Raw genomic sequence first — 21,192 nt, 5'->3', positions numbered from 1 at the left:
TCTCTTTATTGATACATTGCTTGGTTTTGTAAATCTATTCATCATCTTACATGCCTGCAAGAGATCTGTACCTACATGACGCTATTTCTGTGCCTTAAATCTAAATTTTTCGATATGTACCTCTCTCTTTTATGCCTTTGTTACATATACTATTTTTTTATACCTTGTGCACCCAATGCTGTGTATGTATTGTAATATCAAACTGTATTGAGACTTATTTTTCAAATAAACCGTTTGTAAATAGATACTCTATCTGTATTGCTTACATTATGCTCCTCTTTCTCCTCAAGAGTTTTGATCTGTTCTCTGAGCTTTTTCTCTTTTCTTACAGCCTCATCCCTGGCCTGGATAGCCAATGTAAAGTCCTCCTCCTTACGATTCGACAAGTTCACACTCTATAAAAGATACAAACACATCAAGGGTCTCTGCATTATACTACCAAACACATTGGTTTCCAAAACTAAAAGCTTAGATTTTACTGTACAAGACCAGTTCATTTTCTAGGAAATGTTCATGAAAGCTGATTAAGATCCCTTTCACACTGGGGCCGCCCGTGCATTAGCGCTAAGGCAGCGCTTGTTTTAGCGCTGTTTAATCGGTGCTTTCCAGCCACTAGCGGAGCGCTTTTAACCCCTGCTAGCGGACAAAACAAGGGGTTAAAACTGCCTGTGTTGCAGCACTTTCGACGCCCATTCATTGCAATGGGCAGGGGCATTTTGGGAGCTCTATATACAGGACTTTTTCTAACGTCCTGCAAGCGCACCGCCCCAGTGTAAAGCACTCCAGTGCTAAAATGCCTGAAAACTGCCTCAGTGTGAAAGGGGTCTCAGAGTCTTTGGTATATACAGTGTATATAAAAACTCTACCCCCCCCCCCCCCCTGTTAAAATGACAGGTTTCTGTGATGTAAAAAAAAAAAAGAGACAATGGTTAATCATTTCAGAACTCTTTCCACCTTTTAATGTGACCTATAAACTGTACAACTCAGTTGATTAACAAACTGAAATCTTTTAGGTGCAGAGAAGTAAAAATAAAAAAATAAAATAAATATGGTTGTATAAATGTGCACACACTTAAACTAACACTTTGTTGAAGCACCTTTTTATTCCATTACAGCACTCAGTCTTTTTGGGATATGAGTCCACCAGCATGGCATATCTTGATTTGGCAATATTTGCCCACTCTTCTTTGCAAAAACACTCCAAATCTGTCAGATTGTGAGGGTGAAGCCATTCCTTTGTTGATTTGGATGTATGCTTTGGGTTGTTGTCATGCTGAAAGATGAAGTTCCTCTTCATGTTCAACTTTCTAGCAGAAGCCTGAAAATTTGTGCCAATATTGGCTGGTATTTGTAACTGTTCATAATTCCCTCTACCTTGACTAGGCCCCTGTTCCAGCTGAAGAAAAACAGCCCCAAAGCATGAGGCTTCCATCACCACCATGCTTCACTGTGGGTATTTGGTGCTCTTTTGGTGATGTCCAGTGTTTTTGCATCAAACATATCTTTTGGAATTATCGCCAAAAAGTCCAACCTCGGTTTCATCAGACCCTAACACGTTTTCCCACATGCTTCTGGGAGATTTCAGATGCGTTTTTGCAAAATTTAGCCAGGCTTGGATGTTTTTCTTGGTAAGAAAAGGCTTCCGTCTTGCCACTCTACCCCATAGCCCAGACATATGAAGAATACAGGAGATTCTTGTACCATGTACCACACAGCCAGTACTTGCCAGCTATTGCTGCAGCTCCCTTTAATGTTGCCGTAGGCTTCTTGGCAGCCTCCCTGACCAGTTTTCTTCTAGTCTTTTCATCAATTTTGGGGCGACGCCCAGTTCTTGGTAATGTCACTGTTGTGCCATATTTTCTCCACTTGATTATGACTGTCTTGGCTGTGTTCCATGTTATATCGAATGCCTTAGAAAATCTTTTGTACCCTACTTCTGACTGATACATTTTAACAATGAGATCCCTCTGATGCTTTGGAAGCCCTCAGTGGACCATGGGTTTTGCTGTAGGATGCCACTAAGAAAATGTCAGGAAAGACCTACTAGAATAGCTGAACTTTATCTGGAGTTAATTAGAGGCACTTTAAATGATGGCAGGTGTATACTGACTCCTATTTAACATGAGTTTGAATGTGATTGCTTAATTCTGAACACAGCTACATCCCCAGTTATAACATAACTATTTTTTTTAACCCCCCCCCCCCCCCTTAAAAGATTTCAGTTCATTTTTAAATTGAGTTGTACAGTTTATAGGTCACATTAAAAGATGGAAAAAGTTCTGAAATGATTTATGTTTGTCTCACAGAAACCTGACCATTTAACAGGGGTGAGTAGACTTTTTATATCTACTGTAAGCCTTGACTGCCTAAATGTACAAGTTGCACAAAAAAATGCAATGGAGCCACATAGCATCTCACCTGCTGTAATTTGGCCTCTGTTCTCTGCAGTCTGATTTTGCAAGAGTCAAGCTCCGAAGTGATCTACAAGAAAGAAATAAAAAATAATAATCAGTTTATGCCATTTATTAGTCAAATAACACATCATTGAGTGATAACTGTGTGTACCTGTGTGTACTTCATCTCCACAGCATCGTGCAGTTTACGAAGCTTAGAATTCTCTAACTGAGCATCACAGATAGATTGCAGTTCAGACTGTAACTTACGTACTCTGCTCTGTATGAAACACATGAAACTTGAATATAAGTGTAATGCTAAAACAGATAATAAGAACTAAGCAGTGTGTTAATACACTGTACTTTGTCAGGTATTGATTATCTTTTAATAAACTGAAGATCATTTTTTTTAGAATTAGTATATACAAACGCCAAATGGTTGACATTTACACTAAAGTTACAAACCAACATCTTACCTCCAGCTTTCCTTTTTCATATGCCAGTTTACTCTTACTGTCTGTCAGTTCAGTCAGCAGCGCCTCCACTTGTCTTTTAGCATTCTACAAAGGCAAAATAGAACTGCATGAAATTTGACATAAATATGTAAAATACTTACCACCCCATTTACCCTAAAAATATGTTTACAAAAAAAGAGAAAATAGTAAGAGATTTACAAAAGTGTGTAGTGGGGCACAGAGCATACTATAAGTCAAAGTGAGAATATATAACGTGAGAATATATAAAGAGCTGACAAAGAAGTTAGATGAAATCATAATTCCTTTCCTGGGCACCTGGACACCACCCCTTACCTGTTCCTGCTCCAGCACTGCCAGCTGATCCATAAGTCGCTTATTTTCCTGCTCATGTGCCAACAGAGAAGCCTGCATAGAGCTTAACTCTAGCTGCAGTATAAAGTATAATGTCAGGTGCAGCACATACAGTACAGTATTTTACACAATTTAATCACACGAATGAGCAGCGCACCTTCAGGTCTTTAACAAGAATTTCAATTACTACAGCACTTCCCATACCTTGTTACTCACAAAGTAACATATTTGAACTGCATCTGCTAATGTAACCATATGCATCTTTGCATGGTCTCTTCTCATGTTCAACTGGGTCATGCATACCTCTTTCTTGCGCAGACAGAAATTAATCTTAACTCTAAAGCCTCATACACACGGTCGGACTTTGTACAAACTTTTCCGTGGACTTTTGTACAAAGGGCGTGGTCCACAAGTTTGTATTGCATACACACGGTCGGACTTTTTGACAACAAACACGAACTTAGTGACATCACAACGTACTGACACCACTTCAAAAGAGGACTTCAATGACTCCAGCGCCACCTTTGGTCAACTTCTGTATTGTAGTCTGATCTTTTGCATTGGTTCTGAGCATGCGTGTTTGTACCTTGTACAAAAGTCCGATGCTTTTGCGTACACACAGTCGGACTTTGCTCCATCGGACTTTTGTTGCCAGAAAGTTTGTCAGTTCGCACAGCCAACAAAAGTCCAATGAAAACAGAAAAAGTTTGTCCGATGGAGCGTACACACAGTCGGATGTTGCTCCAAAACAGCTAATTTGCATGTTTGTTGTCAAAAAGTCCGACCGTGTGTATGGGCCTTTACATGCATGTTAGATGAATGATGTTTATGCTGGATAACTGCGTTCAGAGTCTGCATATTTAATTTAATTTTGGAATCGTTTTTAAAAAACACCACGTGTAAAGTTTGTAATTACAAATGTGATCACTAAAATGTAATCTGTGTTGCATATTTACCAATGAATAAAGAGTATCTCTATTTAAACGTAATCAATTTAAGCTCTCTGTAAAGCCTTGTAGCTGTCACCAGAGCAGCTACAAAGTGGACATACAAGGATAGAAATATGTGAGCTGCTATTGCTCACTTATTTTTTTAAACAGGTGCAGGCTTTAGGCTATTATTTTAGTCCTGTTTTCACAAATAAGCAAGTCACTGATCTGACAGGTTCGCTTCTAATAAGACAACAATTAAATTCCCATATTAAAACCATGTTGTTTTAAAATGTCATTAAAGTAACATCATTAAAATCAGTGCATGCTGTAGTACATGCTGTTCATACTGACTCACTTGCTGGGATTCATTTTCTGTATTCTGCAAAAAAGAAACTGGTGGATCCTGCTGTTCTCCCCCTCCTGTCCATGTCCCCGCTGAAGTTTGGGACTTCTGCAGAGCAGTGTTGGCAGCTAATACACATGCTCAGTTTGAGTATTTCTACCCTAAACATTTCCTCTCTATCACATCTAAGCAGCCCATGTGACTATAGAGTCACACATGTGGACATATAAACAATGGTAAATGACAGCCCACTCCCTCTCTCCTCCTTTATGCCCACTAACCAGCTAAACACAATGGGTGCAGGATATTACATCTTGATTGATGGTGGCTTCACCTCCTCTTATTCTAAGAGACAGGCTGGACGAGTGGGACACAGGCTGTGACTGACAGAAATCCACCCACACCATGTTATTGCCAAAACATAATAAAGATTTAAATTTCAAAAATATATATTTGTATGACAATTTAAAACAGTTTATTGATATTATTTATTTTTACTCTGAACTCCAAAGGCTGTTTTTATTTTATTTTGAACATGTGGCCCGTGCCAGAGGACTACAAGCTCCTCCTGCCACTGTTTCCCTGCAGATGAGCTGGTAAAGAGCTGGGTCATGTGACAGCTGTATATCAATTATAAAAAAAAAGGTACTTGTATTTTTTAAAATTAACATAAATAATTACAGTGCTGTCATCCACATGCAGAAAGAGAAGGGGCATTGTAAATTAAACAGTATGTGTTTAGTATAACTTTAAAGCAAATTTGGGGGGAAAAAAAAAAATATGTCAAAAACCTTATAAGCTAGGCATCATTGATAACTGCCCCTCACTATGGCAGTGAAAGTACAATAAACCTGATAAATATATCACTTGTAATAGTATAATATCTACAGCATAGGTTTTATATTACCTTATTTTCAGTCAGTAGAATTTCCATGTTTTGTTTGTTCTCCAGAAAGTCACTCTGCACTCTATCCAGCTACAAAAACATTTACAGAATACAAATACTAAGTACTTTATAGCAATATTACCAGACATCTTCAGCTTGGTGGACTGAGTTTAAAGTCTTATGCTGGCCACACACATTTAAGTCAAATTTTAAATCTTTGTACAATGTCCCTTAGAGTTACCAAAAACAATGTAGTGGGAGGGCGTTGCTAAAAAAAACAAAAAATGTAGTTTTACATCCAACCAGGTAGCCCCTTGCACTGCATAGTTGTTGGTAAATCTAATTCCACTCTGGACTCACAGAAGGCGGCTGCAGAGAGTGATGTCACATAATGAAACGGTGCCGGGCTCTGCAGCACACAAGGTCTGTCCACTGCAGGAGGAAGACGAGGACCAATCTCTTATCTCATGCCATATGCTTGAAAATTAGCAATAACTATTCCTAAAAAATTTGGTAAGGAACTTTAACTTTAAAAAGAAACTGCAGTCTGCTCACATAATTTGTAATAAAAATATCTTTGCTATTCTGAAGCTTCCCTCCAAACACAGTACATATTTTATATATACTGTGATTCTGTACTTGACAAATATGCTGCAGAAATCTCCCTCCACGGAGTCTGGCTGCATCCATTTTAACTGTGGGCAGCTGAAGCTGCTGCCTGTTCACTTCCTGGATTTACACAGAGGCACACCCCCAGCTCTGCAGCTCTCATTGGCCCTCTTATGACTCATCCGCCCTCCCTTCCTGGCAAACTCTCAGGTGAGTGAGAGAGAGAGGGAGCTGTGCATGATGTCATAAGCCTAGGCTTTTTACCAGACAAGAAACGGGAAGTGGGCTGTATAAGGTATTTACTGGCAGAAAAAAAATGTTTTAGGTACTATTCAAAGTTTAAACAACAAGGAAAGAAGATTTAATAAATGGAAAGTTGAAAAAATTACTAAAGTTCCTCTTTAAGAGGATGAGAAATAGTGGGCCTTAAAGGGATAGTATTGTGGTTGTGTAATCATTTTCTTAATGTTTATTATAACAATGAATATTTTTTACACACATAAGTGAAAGAAAAGTAACTCACCACTGATCTGATGGCTTTGTTTGAGCCTCAAGGTGGACGACGACTGCTGTGATATCTCTTGAGATAACCCATAGTGCTCTGGGAAACCCTTGTCATGTTGTAAGGCCTGGTTCACACCTTTGCTTTTTTATGTGTGTTTTGTAATGCATAAAAGTGCATGTGTCACACAAATACATTGCATTCAACAAGGCTGTTCATATCTGTGTGCTGTGTTGGGTTGTTAAATATGAGGCAAGTCTGATTTTACAGCATTTTTATACTTTTTCTGGCTGACTGAATTCTATGGCAGCACGTAATATGCATTTATATGCATTTGTTCATGCATTTTCAACTTGTTGTGAGTGAGCACATGGCAGTTTGTCATACCATGGTTACATGGATACCTGCCGAGCTACAATTCACCTACAATGTGCTCAGCCGCTTTGAAGAATGGTACAGTTGCTGCAGCAGATGCAAACAGAGGTGTAAAATCAGCCATGCTTCCTCAACTGTATACACTGAAAATGGGAACAAATTCCCTTACAAGAGGAGTTCAATAGACCGGAGGTACACCAGACCAACAGCATAACATCTCAAAGGCGCAGCATGACCTGTAATGGGTAATAGAATAAGGTGAGCAGGCAATGCACCCAGAAGTGTCTGGTGATAGCATTTTGACACACAGCGATCTCTATATGGATGGATACCACATTTCACATCTTTTGGTAATTAATTCTGTCTTGGAAGTGGACTTTACAATCATAGGAGTTTTATTTGGACGTTTATTAATATTTTTACTTTATATGTGTATGTTATCACTAAGCAAATATTTTCACGGAATGTTATATGGGATTTAAATTTGTGTTGTATTTATATGGCACTTATCAGAGTTTTGTAATTGGTAAGGGTTTATTACTTTTTTTGGAATAGCGCACCATTCCCCTTTTTATACATTCCCTCATGACGTCATTACAGGAAATGCATTCTCATTGGTAAGCAATAAAAATGCACAATGTGTGAAAATGCATCTAAAAACGTACAAAAAGGAACACTGAAAAAAAACGCAAACTTTAAAAACACAATTAAAAAAAATTGACCCAAAACCATGATGTTTATCAGCCAAGACACGGTTTGGTTTATTTTACCTCCTCTTGCAGAACTTTCTTTTCACTGTCTAACACTACTCTGCCCTTCAGTGCAGATTCCAGGTCTGCTCTCAGACGAGCAATGGTAGACTCTTGCCTCACTTTCTGCACAGCATTCTTCTGCTTTACAAGTGCAATTCTTTTGTGACATTCTGTGTGTTCAGCACGTAGAGTCTCTCTGGGTGAGTTATAATGCAAATCTTAAATAGGTACAGTAAACAGTCAAATCTATATGGTCTTGAAAGTCATGTTGCTTTCATAATCATTTATATAGCATTGATTTCCTAATTTTGAAGCTTGCCATAAGAATTCGGTGGACATGTGTGGCTATATAACTCAAGCATATACTATACATCCAAGTGAAATATTGTTATCAAGTTACACATCACAATTTTGCAGCAGAGTTCATTCTATAAACCTTGTCAGTCTATGATCTAGCTATCATGGGCATTTAATGTGTTTGTTGATTTTGCTACAATACAATAAAAAATGGTCATCAGTTAACCCGTCATGCCATATTAAATAAAGAATTTTGATATCTAACAGAAACAAGGTCAGAAATGTTTGGTGACTAACAGTTCTCTCTCCAGTGCTGTTTGATGACTCTGCAAGGTCTGGAGCTCTTCATTCAAACTTTCCTGCACTGTATTTAACATAAGCTCTTGTTTCTGCAGCTTTTGTGACATGGTGTCTTGCACCACCTGTAAGACATTTTATGCAGAATTTAATGAAATAGGCATGTGGTTATAATAAAGCAGACCTAGTACAAGTTGGAGATGATAACCAGTGATAACATTTAAACATTACAACAAGGATATCCTCAAAGATGTACCCTCAAGATACCTTAAGATCTTGCTGGTGCTGTGTCTTGAGGTAGATATTCTCATTGGTGAGTTTTTCGCAAGTAGCAGTAAGCTCTGAGCACTGACTCTCTAGCTGTTGGTTTAAAGACTGTAATACAACAAATCACATATATACATATAAGACATAAATCTCAGAAAGATGATGTGAAAGATCAAACATTTCTCAAGTTATTACAATTTTTTTTGCAAGAAACAAGTACACTGTCTCACAGACAAACTGGATAGTGGGGCCTCTGTGCTATCTGCAGATCAGGAGAGGGTGTGAGCCCTAAAAAGGAACAAAGTGCAGAGTCCATGTACATGCCAACAGACCTTCCCTAGAGCATCTAGCAAGGACTGACTGATGGACTTTACTGGTGGGTGTACCAGGTTGCAGTCCTCAGGCAACTGAGCAGGGATAGAACCAGAGCATGGTACAACAGTCAGTTTAACCACTTCAGCCCTGGAAGATTTGGCTGCTCAATGACCAGGCTATTTTTTGCGATACGGCACCGTGCCGCTTTAACTCATAATTGCATGGTTGTGCGACATTGTACCCAAACAAAATTTACGCCCTTTTTTCCCCACAAATAAAGCTTTCTTTTAGTGGTATTTGATCACCTCTGTGGTTTTTATTTTTTGCGTTATAAACAAAAGAAGAGCAACAATTTTGAAAAAAAGCAATATATTTTACTTTTTGCTATAATAAATATCCCCAAAAAATATATATAAAAAAAACGAATTTTTTCGTCAGTTTAGGCCAATATGTATTCTGCTACATTATTTAAATTTTAACAAAAATAAGAAGAAAAAAATCGCATTAAGCGTATATTAATTGGTTTGCACAAAAGTTACAGCGTCTACAAAATAGTGATAGATTTATAGCATTTTTATTGTTTAATTTTGTTTTTATTAGTAATGGCGGCGATCTGTGCGTTTTATCGTGACTGCGACATTGCGGCGGACAGATCGGACACTTTTGACACTATTTTAGGACCATTGACATTTATACAGCAATCAGAGCTATAAAAATGCACTGATTACTGTGTAAATGTCACTGGCAAGGAAGGGGTTAAACACTAGGGGGTGATCAAGGGGTTAACTGTGTTCCCTCAGCGTAGGAGGGATGCGCTCACTAGAACAATACAGAGATCACTGCTCCTGATCACTGGGAGCAGGAGATCCCCGTCATGTTGCTAGGCAGAACAGGGAAATGGTTTTTATTTTTTGCGCTATGAACAAAAAAAAGAGGGACAATTTTGAAGGAAAAAAAAAAACAATATTTTGTACATTCTGCTATAATAAATATCCCCAATTTTTTATTAAAAAATCAAATTTTTTCCTCAGTTTAGGCCGATATGTATTCTTCTACATATGTTTGGTAATAAAATTAAGCGTATATTGATTGGTTTGTGCTAAAGTTATAGCATCTACAAAATAGGGGAAAGATTTATGGCATTTTTATTATTATTTTTTTTTACTTGTAATGGTGGTGATCAGTAATTTTTATCAGGACTGCGACATTATGGTGGACTTTGACACGTTTTTGAGACCAATGGTATTTATACAGTGCTCTAAAAATGCCACTGGCAGGGAAGGTGTTAACACTGGGATGCGATCAAGGGGTTAACTGTGTTCCCTAGGGAGTGATTCTAATTGTGGGTGGAGGGGACTGATTGGGTGAGGAGAGTGATCTGTTGTTTGTACTTAGTATGAACAACAGATCACTCTCTTCACCCCTGACAGCACGGAGATCTGTATGTTTACAATGACAGATCTCCGTTCTGTCTCTGTGTGGAGCGACCACTGGGCACGCGCATCGGCATTGCAGGCCCCCCTAGTGGTCAAAAGGCGAACCGACATACAGTTACGGTATTGCCCAGGGGCCAAGGGGAGCCAACCTGCCGCAGTACAACTGTGGCGGCTGGTCGGGAATGGGTTAAACAATTGGGGACAGGCCAATGGTAAAGGCTAGCAGGAAAAAAAGCAGGTCAAAATACAAGGGAAAGTCAGTATCCATGAATGCAGAACCCCAAGGACTAACACAAATTGGAATCTTGGGTTGGGAAATGAATCTATTGTCAAGAGAAGAGGTGTTGACCTAAGCCAGGGGTAGGGAACCTCGGCTCTCCAGCTGTTTTGAAACTACAAGTCCCATGAGACATTGCAAGACCCTAACAATCACAGGCATGACTCCTAGAGGCAGAGGCATGATAGGATTTGTAGTTTCAAAACAGCTGGAGAGCCGAGGTTCCCTACCCCTGACTTAAGCCAAGCTAAAATAGTGAGGTTGATTTAAGCCCCTTTCATACGGGGTGAACTCCACCAGGAGTCTGCCTGCTCAAAGGGGAATCTTTCCGCTGATCTCCGCTGAGCAGGCGGATGGCTTGTCCACTTATGTAGAGCAGACACAGACACTGCCCTCTGTCCTCTATATGCAGTCACATGTAAACAGACCGCCTGCCCGTTTACACCTGACGGCCATCCGATCACCCACCTGTCTTATTTTGGCAGGTAGGATCGGATTGGATGTCAACAGACACATGTCTATTGGCACTCCCCACTCCATAGAGGGCAACGGATGGTCCAATCGGGTCCGCCTGTGGTTCGCCCATGTGAAAGGGGCCTTAAAGGCTGAGTGGGGACTGGTGGTGTAGCTGCTATATCAATCAGCAGGTGAGATCCAGCAATGTCTATACCTCTCAGTCCTGTGCAGCAACAAGGTGGTAGAGCTATAATTAGCAGATCAGCTTTGCTGCTGATCTGTGACACATTCATTTTCTTTATGTTACCTGGAGTTTTTCTGCTGCTCCATGAAGAGTGGCAGAGTCAAGTTTGATTTGAGAAAGTTCAGCCTGTTCTGCTTCAAGTTTTTGTTTGGTAATCTAAAATAAGAGCAGAGTCAAAAGCATATGATCAATGCAACAGACCTCCATATAGTTTCCACTCACCCCATGTATATTGTCATCTGCTAAACTGTTATGGTATTTAACAACTGATTTTTCTCTCAATCCTCTTGTGCTACAATTGCTTAATCGCACATCACAGGACACAAAGGAGTTAATAGTCATTACTACATGGGTTATGCTGCCACCTTCAGGTGACTGGGAAAGTGGCCACAAGAAAAGGCATGAATCCCTGACCAGAAAGAACCGAATATTAAGGTATCGGTTTCTAGTGTCGGCGCATTTGCACAAGTACCGATACTCATGCAAATGCTTAGTATCGACAACAATACCAGTATCTGTATTGGTGCAACCCTAATGTATTCCCCAACATACAAGGGGTTGAGCTTTCAGTCAAGTATCATCTCACAACGTTGATGCCTACAACCTTAGCATCCACTGTGTCCTCCTGTGATCCAGCAGGAAAATAATTGATGTGCACAAAGGCAAGCAATCACTAGAACACAGCACTGTGCACAACCACAAAATGTTTGAAATACAGACAAATTCCATAAGGATGTGTTAGATCAACATGGAATAGGTTAGTAATATCATTGGCAAATTATCATGCTTCAGTCATGTTTAGCTCGCTTTATGGTTTTATATCACTTACTTTGACATCTTCCTGCAGCTGGCTTAGAAGGGAATCTTTGGCTTCTGAAATGATAAAAGCATATTGAAAAGTATTTTTAAAGTCTAATTAAAAAATAATAATACTAAAATAACAAACATGTTATACTTACCTCCTAAGTGCAGTGGTTTTTCACAGAGCAGCATGGATCCTCCTCTTCTCGGGTCCCTCTTCGCTGCCCCTGGCCCCTCCCTCCTGTCGAGTGCCCCCACAGCTAGTACCTTGCTATGGGGGCACCCGAGCCAAGTCACAGCTCTGTGTGTCCATTCAGTCACGGAGCCCCTCCCCATCCCCTCTCTCTTCTGATTGTCTGACTTTGATTGACAGCCACGGGAGCCAATGGCACCGCTGCTGTGTCTCAGCCAATCAGCAGGAAAGTCCTGGATGGCTAAGACACTTGTGGACATCGCTGGAGAGAGATGGGGCTCAGCCAAGTAATTAGGGGATGCTGGGGAGACTGCTACACACAGAAGGTTTTTTTATCTCAATGCATAGAATGCATTAAGATAAAAAAAATCTTATGCCTTTACAACTTCTTTAAGTCGGTAGTAATACCAACTTCAACACTAATATCACATGTACTTATATATAGCACCGTCAATTGATGATCAGTCCCTGTCCTTAAGGAGCTTACAGTTCAAAAGTCCCTAACTCATTCATACATACACATACTAGGGTCAATTTAGATGGGGATGTCAGCATGTATTCGGAGTGTGGGAGGAAACCCACAGAGGTACAGGGAGAACATGCAAACTCCAGGCAGACAGTGTCATGGTTGGGATTTGAACTGATGATCCTAGTGCTGAAAGGCAGAAGTGCTAACCACTTAGACACTGTGCTGTCTATTATGTATTTTCATATACAACTAAAACACTGTTTTGATCAAGCGGAGAAAGCCAACATTGCCAGGCCTTAGGCCCCTTGCACACGGGGCATCTAGGTGCAGTGCGTCCCTCCTGGAATTTAAGTGCGCCTGGGAGGAACAGGTACAGTGTCCACCCCTGCTGCCTACAGTTTGTCAAATTAAGTGGCAAGCTGTGGCTGGATGGGGCTGAACGCTGCACCAAGTGGTATTAGCGCTTAGAGCCATATGTGTTCAGGGACTAAGGACGAAGGACATCGTCTCTAGATGCATAGGGGCCCTAAATATGAACACCACTTTGTACAGCACACAGCCCTGTTCGGCTGCAGCCTCCCATAGACTTTGGTACCGCAAGTAACGGGGCAGGACGCTGCACTTGTCCCTCCTGGGCACATGAAAAGCACCAGGGAGGGACACACTGCACCTAGATGGCCCTGTGTTCAAGGGGTCCAAGTTAAAACAGCACAACTGTCCTTGAATGTTTAACCCAATTTTCAGGTGGTCAGATTGTTTAATATAAACGTAGCCAATGCTGTATCATCCAGATGTTCAGTATCTGATTTTAAACACCACTCTAGAATGAAAACTATTTTATTGAAACATTTTTGTACTCCCTATAAAACTTTGAGGGACACGAGAAGTCTTTCACCTTTGGATTGTACTGCTGCCTACATGAAGATAAATGAGAGATAAAGGGTAGGCCAGCTCAGGATAACCTCTCCTACTAGAATGCCACAGTTTTGCAGCAGCAGTACTGAAAGCACAAGCATACGCGTAGATCCCAGTGGACGCAAAGAAAAGGATTATACATGAGTACAAAAATCCTATTTTGTTTACTCATTCATCAAAAAGCTGCACAACTGAGGGATAGGCAATGCCGCAAACAGCTAACTCACAAAGTCAAAAGAGCATTTCCTGCCATCACTAAATTACTTCTGTACCTAGAAACAAACCTGTTCAGCATGAAGTGGAACCAGGCTATCAGGGGACCCAGTCTCCTCCACCTGCAATGCAGATTTGGGGATGCAATCAGGTTTATTGACCATTCCTCCATGTCCAGAGGTAACCAGCTAGTGATGTCTGACCTCCAATGGACAAACATTTGAAATGACTAATTGGACTAGAATGTGACGTTTGCAAATTCAGGGCTAAACTTAGTGCTGATAAAAGCTTATCTGAGTTTAGCAAGCTTCTTACCTCAGACTTTGCAGTTGGCCAGAGAACCAAATTTTGGGAGTTTGTCCCCTAAAGACTATGCAGCTCATGTGCTCCTTGGATACAGAGTCCGCAGACCAGAACTTGTAACTTTCAGCAGCCCTCACAGCTGAAGCTTAAAGATTGCCCATAGATTGATCAAAATGGTTCAGCAGGGACTGGCCAAATTTTGATACATCTATGGCTGTTCCCTTTTCCTAAAAAGTTGATCAAATGATCGACTTATCTCAAACCAGCTAATTGGAAAATTGTCCTTCAATCAGTGATGCAGCCAATCGGCTGCAGTACTGATCATTGTATTCTGACAGCAGAGGAGTCCCCACTGTCAAAACACAATTGCACAGCAGGCTAGGATCACACTAATGCAGCTGCAACTTGATCCGATTTCAGTGTGATCTTGTAGTGCATTTTTCATGTCTTTTTTTCATGTGGATGCATTTTCTTTTGTCGCAGGAGGAGACTACAAAACTGCCAAAAATGCACTAAAAAAAGCATGTACATGTGGTGTTTGTGCATTTCCATTAAAGTCTTTGAGGCACAAAATCACACTGCATTGCACCAAAGTAGTACCCATATCTTTCCCAAACTCGCATCACAGTTTCATCGCATTGTGAATGGGCAACATTGAAATTAATGTGATTTTCATTGTCATGTCATTCTGTGCAACCCAAGTCACATCTGAAATCGCACTAGTGTGAACCAGAGCTAAGTGATTTTCACCATTCTGCAAGCCTTAACAAATGAAAGTGACAGGGCCCACCAGCGAGAACTGGATTTTAAAGAGGGATTCAAACTGTTGATCGATAGGTTCTTTGAATATAGGAATGCCCCTCACTGCCCTAGTGGTGGGACTATGGGGCATGACCAGATGAGGATGTGAGAGGACGTGTGTGGCAGCTTTCCCTCTCCTGCTTTGGATATTCTGAGATGCCGATGGGGGTGGTGGAAGCTGGCCGGTGATGAGTGAGAGCCACAGGGCTGAGCAGAGGTAACCCCACGACTATACGGCACCGGAGCCCCCGGTTCAACAGCTGGTCTAGCTGAGCAGCGGCAACAGTGTGAGAGACTCCCGCCGCGCTTGTCCGAAGGAGGAACAGCTCCAATGGCAGCGTGTGTGGCTGGCAAGGAGCCAAGTATAGAGAGCTGAGAGCCGCAATATTAACCCTCAGGGTGCTCTGTGGCAAGCAGAGGCTTTCCGAGTCAGTAGCTGGCTTGGCTGAGTGAAGGCGGAGGGGTGAGAGACATCCGCTGCACCTAACAGAGACATTTTCAGTGTCAGTGTAAAAGGCTGGCAGGGAGCTGAAAGCTTGGATCTGGAGGCTGGGAAAAATCAACTCCCAAAAGAAGTAACAGAGACAGGGATATTGGTGGTGATCTGTAGAGAGGAGGTGAGAACAGACCAGGGGGACTGAAGGCCTGCTTTTCGGGTGGCCTGATAAACCCTCCTGCAACAGACACCCTGGGGACTCTTTTTCTTGTTGTTATTTTTGATATAGTTACATAGTAGGTGAGGTTGAAAAAAAAAGGCACAAATCCAACCTGTGTGTGTGCTTTTATGTCAGTATTTCATTGTATATCTCTGTATGTTGTGGTCATTCAGGTGCCCATCTAAGTTTTTTGAAATTATCGATGCTCCCTACTGAAACCACTGCCTTTAGAAGAGAATTACACATCCTTACCGCTCTTACATGTGGTATTAATATTACATTTAATTAGCTTTACATTAATATCAGCAACAGTAAATATGACTAAGAAGAAGGTTGAGGAGGCTTTGCACCAAGAGGTTGTAAACCCGCAGCTACAACGCTCAGTAAATGATAAAGGAAATCAAGCAGCAGCTAAATTGGAACATTTGCACATACACCAGTTAAAAGCAGCCAAACTTCTTCACAGGCCAAAAATCAGGCGGGGGCCCCAACAGCAAGGAAAAGTTAGGGACAGCAGGGGATTGGTGCATGAACAGAGGTAGCAGTGGTAACGGAAAATCCAATGTTGTCCTTGGAAGTGGGTGCTGTGGGAAGGAAGGAACCCTCTTTGAAGGAAGTACTACAAGCGGTGAACTCTTGAAAATCCCCTTTATTCTAAATCACTGAGCAACTTAAAAAGGGATAAGAGAGGAGATTCACTTTTTAAGACACAATGTATAGAAAGTGTGGGAATGGACAACAGTTTTAGAGGGGAGGATGAGCTCGGTGGAGGATGATCTGAACCCATTAAAGCAGGGAATGAGAATAATCAGTGAAAAAGTTAATGCATATACCTTCAAAATGTAGGATATGGAGAACAGACTGCATAGGAACAATGTGAGAATTTTGGGGCTCCCAAAACACTGTGAGGGCTGTAACTCTGTAGGGTTAATGGAGAAATGGCTTATGGAAATCTTTGGGAAAGAGTCTTTCTCCCCTTTCTTTGCAATAGAGAAATCACATAGAGTGCCATACAGAGTGCAACTGCCAGGGGGTCAGCCTGGCCCATTTTTGGGAAGAATGCTCTATTTGAAGGATAAACACATCATACTCCAGAAAGCAAGGGAAAAGAGAGACATACACTACAATTGAGTTAAATTTTATTTTTTCCAGATTTCTCCCTAGAATTGCAGAAGAAAAGAGCCAAGATTATGGAGATTAAGAAAAGACTGCAGCAATTAAAAATCATGGCATGGCTCTAGCATGGGTGGAAAAAAAAAAAAAATACAAAGCAGAAAAAAAAAGATAAAGAGTAGCATCCAATAGATTAAATATGGAGCATAATATTCCAGTTTTGAAATGGTGATTTATGAATTATTAGTTAGTTAGGGGGGAGGGGAGCTGCCCTATGGGAAGGGGAATGGTAGATGTGTGTTTCCACTTTTTGAGATTTTTTTTTCTTTTCTTCCTGTCTTTTTCCTCTTCTCGCTGGGAGGGAAGAAGGAGGAGAAAAGAAACGTCAGATTGATCACAGGAAAGGTTCACTTTAAATGCCCCCGTGTATAGGCCTAGCGAGGGCCAGATGTAGAGTGTGAAAGGGTTTTTGTGTATTTGTTCTGTCTTTTTTTTTTTGTTGTTTTATTTATTTTTTGTTGTTTTTGATCTTTTTTTTTTTTCTTCTTTTGTATGGATGGGTAAAAAATATTACACAAGAAACATTCAATCTAAATATTTTTTGCACAGGTTCAGTGAGGGTCTAGGCGGATGACGAAAGGGTGTTGTGAGAGGACAGGTAAAGCCGTTTTACTTATTTTTTTCACTAAAAGCACTACAAAGAAATTTGAGAAGCATGTGGAAGCATGTCTAAAGTACACGGTATTCACATATTACATTATATATAGAGAGATACATGCATTAAATGAAGGCGAGGAAAGGAGGATAATGTGGATAAAAAGGAAAGTTATTATTAGCTATATTATAAAATGTCAAAGGGGTGGTAAAGCTTTGTGTTTTTTCACCTTAATGCAGTCTATGCATTAAGGTGAAAAAACACCTTGCACTCTTGGGCCCCCCCGAGCCCCGTTTTACTTCTCTGAGCCCCGAATCTCTGTGGGAGTGATCCCACGTTGCTTTCCCCAGGCTCCTGTGGGCTCTTCATTGGATGATTGATAGCAGGGCAGCCACTGGCTCCCGCTGCTGTCAATCAAATCAATGACGCGGCCCGCCGGGGGGCGGGGCCGACTGATACAGGCTATGGCCACCAAGTGTATCACACGGGAGAGCGCCCACAAGCTAACCCCCTCGGGAGAATGCTTCCCAGAGGGGGGTTAGCTCTTGCGGGGAAGAGTCGAGACAGCCGCCGAGGGACCCCAGAAGACGAGGATCGGGGCCACTCTGTGCAAAACAAACTGCACAGTGGAGGCAAGTATGACATGTTTGTTATTTAAAAAAAAAAAAAAAAAAAAAAACCCTTACCAACCCCTTTAAGCTATTGATAACTTGTTAACTTGATAAATTGTTCTTTTATGGACTCTAAAGTTGTGAATATATGTTCTTGGAATGTTCGAGGACTGAGAGACTAAAAAGAGCTGCTGTTTTTTCTGCGGTGACAGCATATAAGGCCCCTTTCACATGGGACGGATCAGTAATGATCCGCCCCGTGATGATACGCTTGCTCAGCAGGGATCGCTCCGTCTGTCCCCGCTGAGCCGGCGGACAACAGGGCGGTCCCTGCACACTGTGCAGGGACCACCCTGTCAGCTCTCCGCTCTCCTCTATGGGGGATTGGATGAACACGGACCGTCTGTCCGTGTTCATTCGATACGCTCTGCAGACGGATAGAAAAATAGGATTTTCCTCCGTCTGCAAAATCAGACAATAGCGTAGGCGGACGATATCGGGTATCTGCGGATGTTCATCCGTAGACACCCGCTATCCCATAAGAATGCATGTATGTCCGTATTTCATCCGCAAACGGATGGATGAAATACGGACATACATTCCGCATATGTGAAAGGGGCCTTAAGCTACTAAACTCTGCCTGCATGAGACGCACCTAACGAAAGAGACAATAACGTACTTAAAATTGAGAAATTTCCAAACCCAATATCACTCGGTGTATACTTCATACTCTAGAGGAGTGAGTATTCTGATTGGATCAGGGATGGGGTTCTCCTGCAGGCAGATTAGTATAGATGAAAGAGGCCGGTATATCTGTTTATATTGCACTTTTGGGAGTATGGCATGCATTTTGGCTAATATATTCCTCCCCCATTTGAAAACCCACTCCATGCTCTCTAGGATTGACTTGGCCCTGGGTAGTGAGGAAGTACTGCATTTTGTTAAGAATATGAAATATACCACAACTGATGTAGAGGATAAGGCAAAACAGGTACTAGAAACTATGAAAAATAGTCTAAAAAAGGAAAAAAATAAAAGATATCGTTTGTACCTGTATTATGTACCGTATTTTCCAGCGTATAAGATGACTTTTTAACCCATTAAAATCTTCTCAAGAGTCGGGGGTCGTCTTATAGGGCGGACTGGAAACCTCTGTGGTCACCGTGGAGGGAGTTCCAAAATGCCGCAGCCACCGTTGCATCCTCCCTGTATGCAAGCTACAAGCTGCAGGCGTCTGGGATGCCCGGAAAAAAAAAAATACATACAGCGGCACCAAAAAAACACGCCTCTTTCACCCGTCTGGCCCGCCCTTCTATCCTATTACCATACCTCTTTCTCTGACTCTGACGATCTTTCACTCCTGAGGACTGGAGTGAAGCGGCGCAGGCGTGCACGTGTGAGATCTGAGAGGCAGAGGTACGGTAATAGGATACAAGGGCGGGCCAGACAAGTGAAAGGGGAGTGTTTTGCGTTAGTCTTGAAGACAGGGAGAGCTGGGCAGGCAGGGAGAGCTGACCAATCAGAATATCATTTATTTACAACAACCAGCAAATCGCTGGTAAGGTGGCTGTTATACCACATACAGTACAGCACCAGTATCTACCGGTATACCTGTACATACAGTGCACCAGTATCTACAGTACAGCACCAGTATCTATACCTGTACAGTACAGCACCAGTATCTATACCTGTACAGTACAGCACCAGTACCATATCTATACCTGTACAGTACAGCACCAGTATCTATACCTGTACAGCACAAGTACCGTATCTATACCTGTACAGTACAGCACAGTATCTACAGTACAGCACCAGTATCTACAGTATACCTGTATGGTACAGCACCAGTATCTACAGTACAGCACCAGTATCTATACCTGTACATACAGTATAGCACCAGTACCATACATACCATACAGTACAGTATACAAATGTCCTTCAGTCAAAACCCCACCATGGCTCCACCAGCAAGAAGAAAGAAATATGAAGCCAGTTTCAAACTCAAAGTTGTAAACTTTGCCATGGAACATAATAACTGCGCTGCTGCAAGACAGTATGGAGTAACAGAAAAGATGGTTCGGGACTGGAAAGCAAATGAAAAAGCATTAAAGAGTATGCCAAGGGGTAAGTGTGCATTAAGAAGGGGCACCCCACATTGGCCAGAACTTGAAACATGTAGCAGACATGGTGAATGAGCATCGCCAAAACAGTTATGTAGTGACACGAAATAAAATACGTTTGTTTGCACTTCAGTGGGCCAAATCTAATTGTGTCTAATAATGATTATTTTTAAAAGAAAAACAATGCCAAAACTCAAGTTCCCTGTTGGTTGTTTTGTACATGTGAATGAAAAAGGCTGGATGGATGAAGAAGTGGTAAAGCTATGGTTGATAATGTATGGAGCAGGCGACCAGGGGGACTTATTCAAAAATGTAGTCTACTGATGTGGGATATGTTCAGGGCTCATTTAACTCCCAGCACCAAGCAAAGGCTTGCAAGACTAAACACAGATGCAGCAGTTATTACTGGAGGATTGACATCGTTGGTACAGCCACTGGATGTGTGCCTAAACAAGCCATTTAAAGACCGCATTCGAGAACAGTGGAATGAATGGATGGTTATAGGCGAAAAGTCATTTACAAAAGGAGGAAACATGCGTGCTCCACAGTTGTGTGTTTTGTGCAAGTTTGTCATAAAAGCCTGGAATGATATTGATGCAGAAACAGTAAGTCTTTCAAGAAGTGTGGCATATCAAATTTATTAGATGGTATGGAGGATGACTACTTGTGGCAAGATGAGGAAGAGGAAGCCGAAGAAGAGGAAGCTGAGACCACACCATCTGATACGGAATTCGATCCATATGATGACTGCTTTACAAATGTATAACAAGATATCATTGATATACTTATGATATCAGATGACGAACAGGTGGATTTTGAAGGCTTTTAAAGGGAAACTGTCATGCCAGCAAAATCTGTAAAAATACGTTAGCTTGCAGTTATGATGGGCGTTGCTAACTCGCCCAACACTTGCTTTCTCTCTATTGTTTGTTATCTTCCTCTTATCATCATCAGTTCCAGTTTGGTTGACAGCTTAGAAAACAAACAGCATGGTAGCTCCCATGGGTTTATTGTCTTATCCTTCCTTTCAGCTTTTGAGTGAATTAGGAAAAAAGTTTAATCCACTTTCACTGTTTTATGTTTGATGAAAAACAGCCTTATGTTTACAAGTGACCTGCATGAGATAAGCATTTG

The 21,192-nt window shown here is 41.3% G+C and overlaps 1 protein-coding gene across 2 annotated transcripts in view; it reads right to left on the bottom strand.

The window, feature by feature from the left end:
• CCDC150 (coiled-coil domain containing 150) overlaps positions 1–21,192 on the bottom strand; it is a 76,329-nt gene that overhangs the window by 20,212 nt on the left and 34,925 nt on the right. For both annotated transcript variants that reach the window (XM_077487723.1, XM_077487724.1), the window contains exons 8-18: positions 12,038–12,081; positions 11,272–11,364; positions 8,481–8,588; positions 8,214–8,338; positions 7,638–7,815; positions 5,403–5,471; positions 3,203–3,295; positions 2,870–2,953; positions 2,566–2,673; positions 2,419–2,481; positions 267–395 (exon numbers count right to left, since the gene is read on the bottom strand). In XM_077487723.1, the coding sequence (XP_077343849.1) occupies positions 267–395; positions 2,419–2,481; positions 2,566–2,673; positions 2,870–2,953; positions 3,203–3,295; positions 5,403–5,471; positions 7,638–7,815; positions 8,214–8,338; positions 8,481–8,588; positions 11,272–11,364; positions 12,038–12,081 (1,094 nt within the window). The remainder of the gene's footprint in view (positions 1–266; positions 396–2,418; positions 2,482–2,565; positions 2,674–2,869; positions 2,954–3,202; positions 3,296–5,402; positions 5,472–7,637; positions 7,816–8,213; positions 8,339–8,480; positions 8,589–11,271; positions 11,365–12,037; positions 12,082–21,192) is intronic.

Source organism: Lithobates pipiens, unplaced genomic scaffold (assembly GCF_037356315.1).
Source record: "Lithobates pipiens isolate NorthernLeopardFrog02 unplaced genomic scaffold, aLitPip1_a1.2 Scaffold_18, whole genome shotgun sequence".
NCBI classification, from domain to species: domain Eukaryota; kingdom Metazoa; phylum Chordata; class Amphibia; order Anura; family Ranidae; genus Lithobates; species Lithobates pipiens.
Note: the sequence above shows the minus strand (reverse complement) of the source record. Positions and strands in the feature narration are given on the sequence as shown.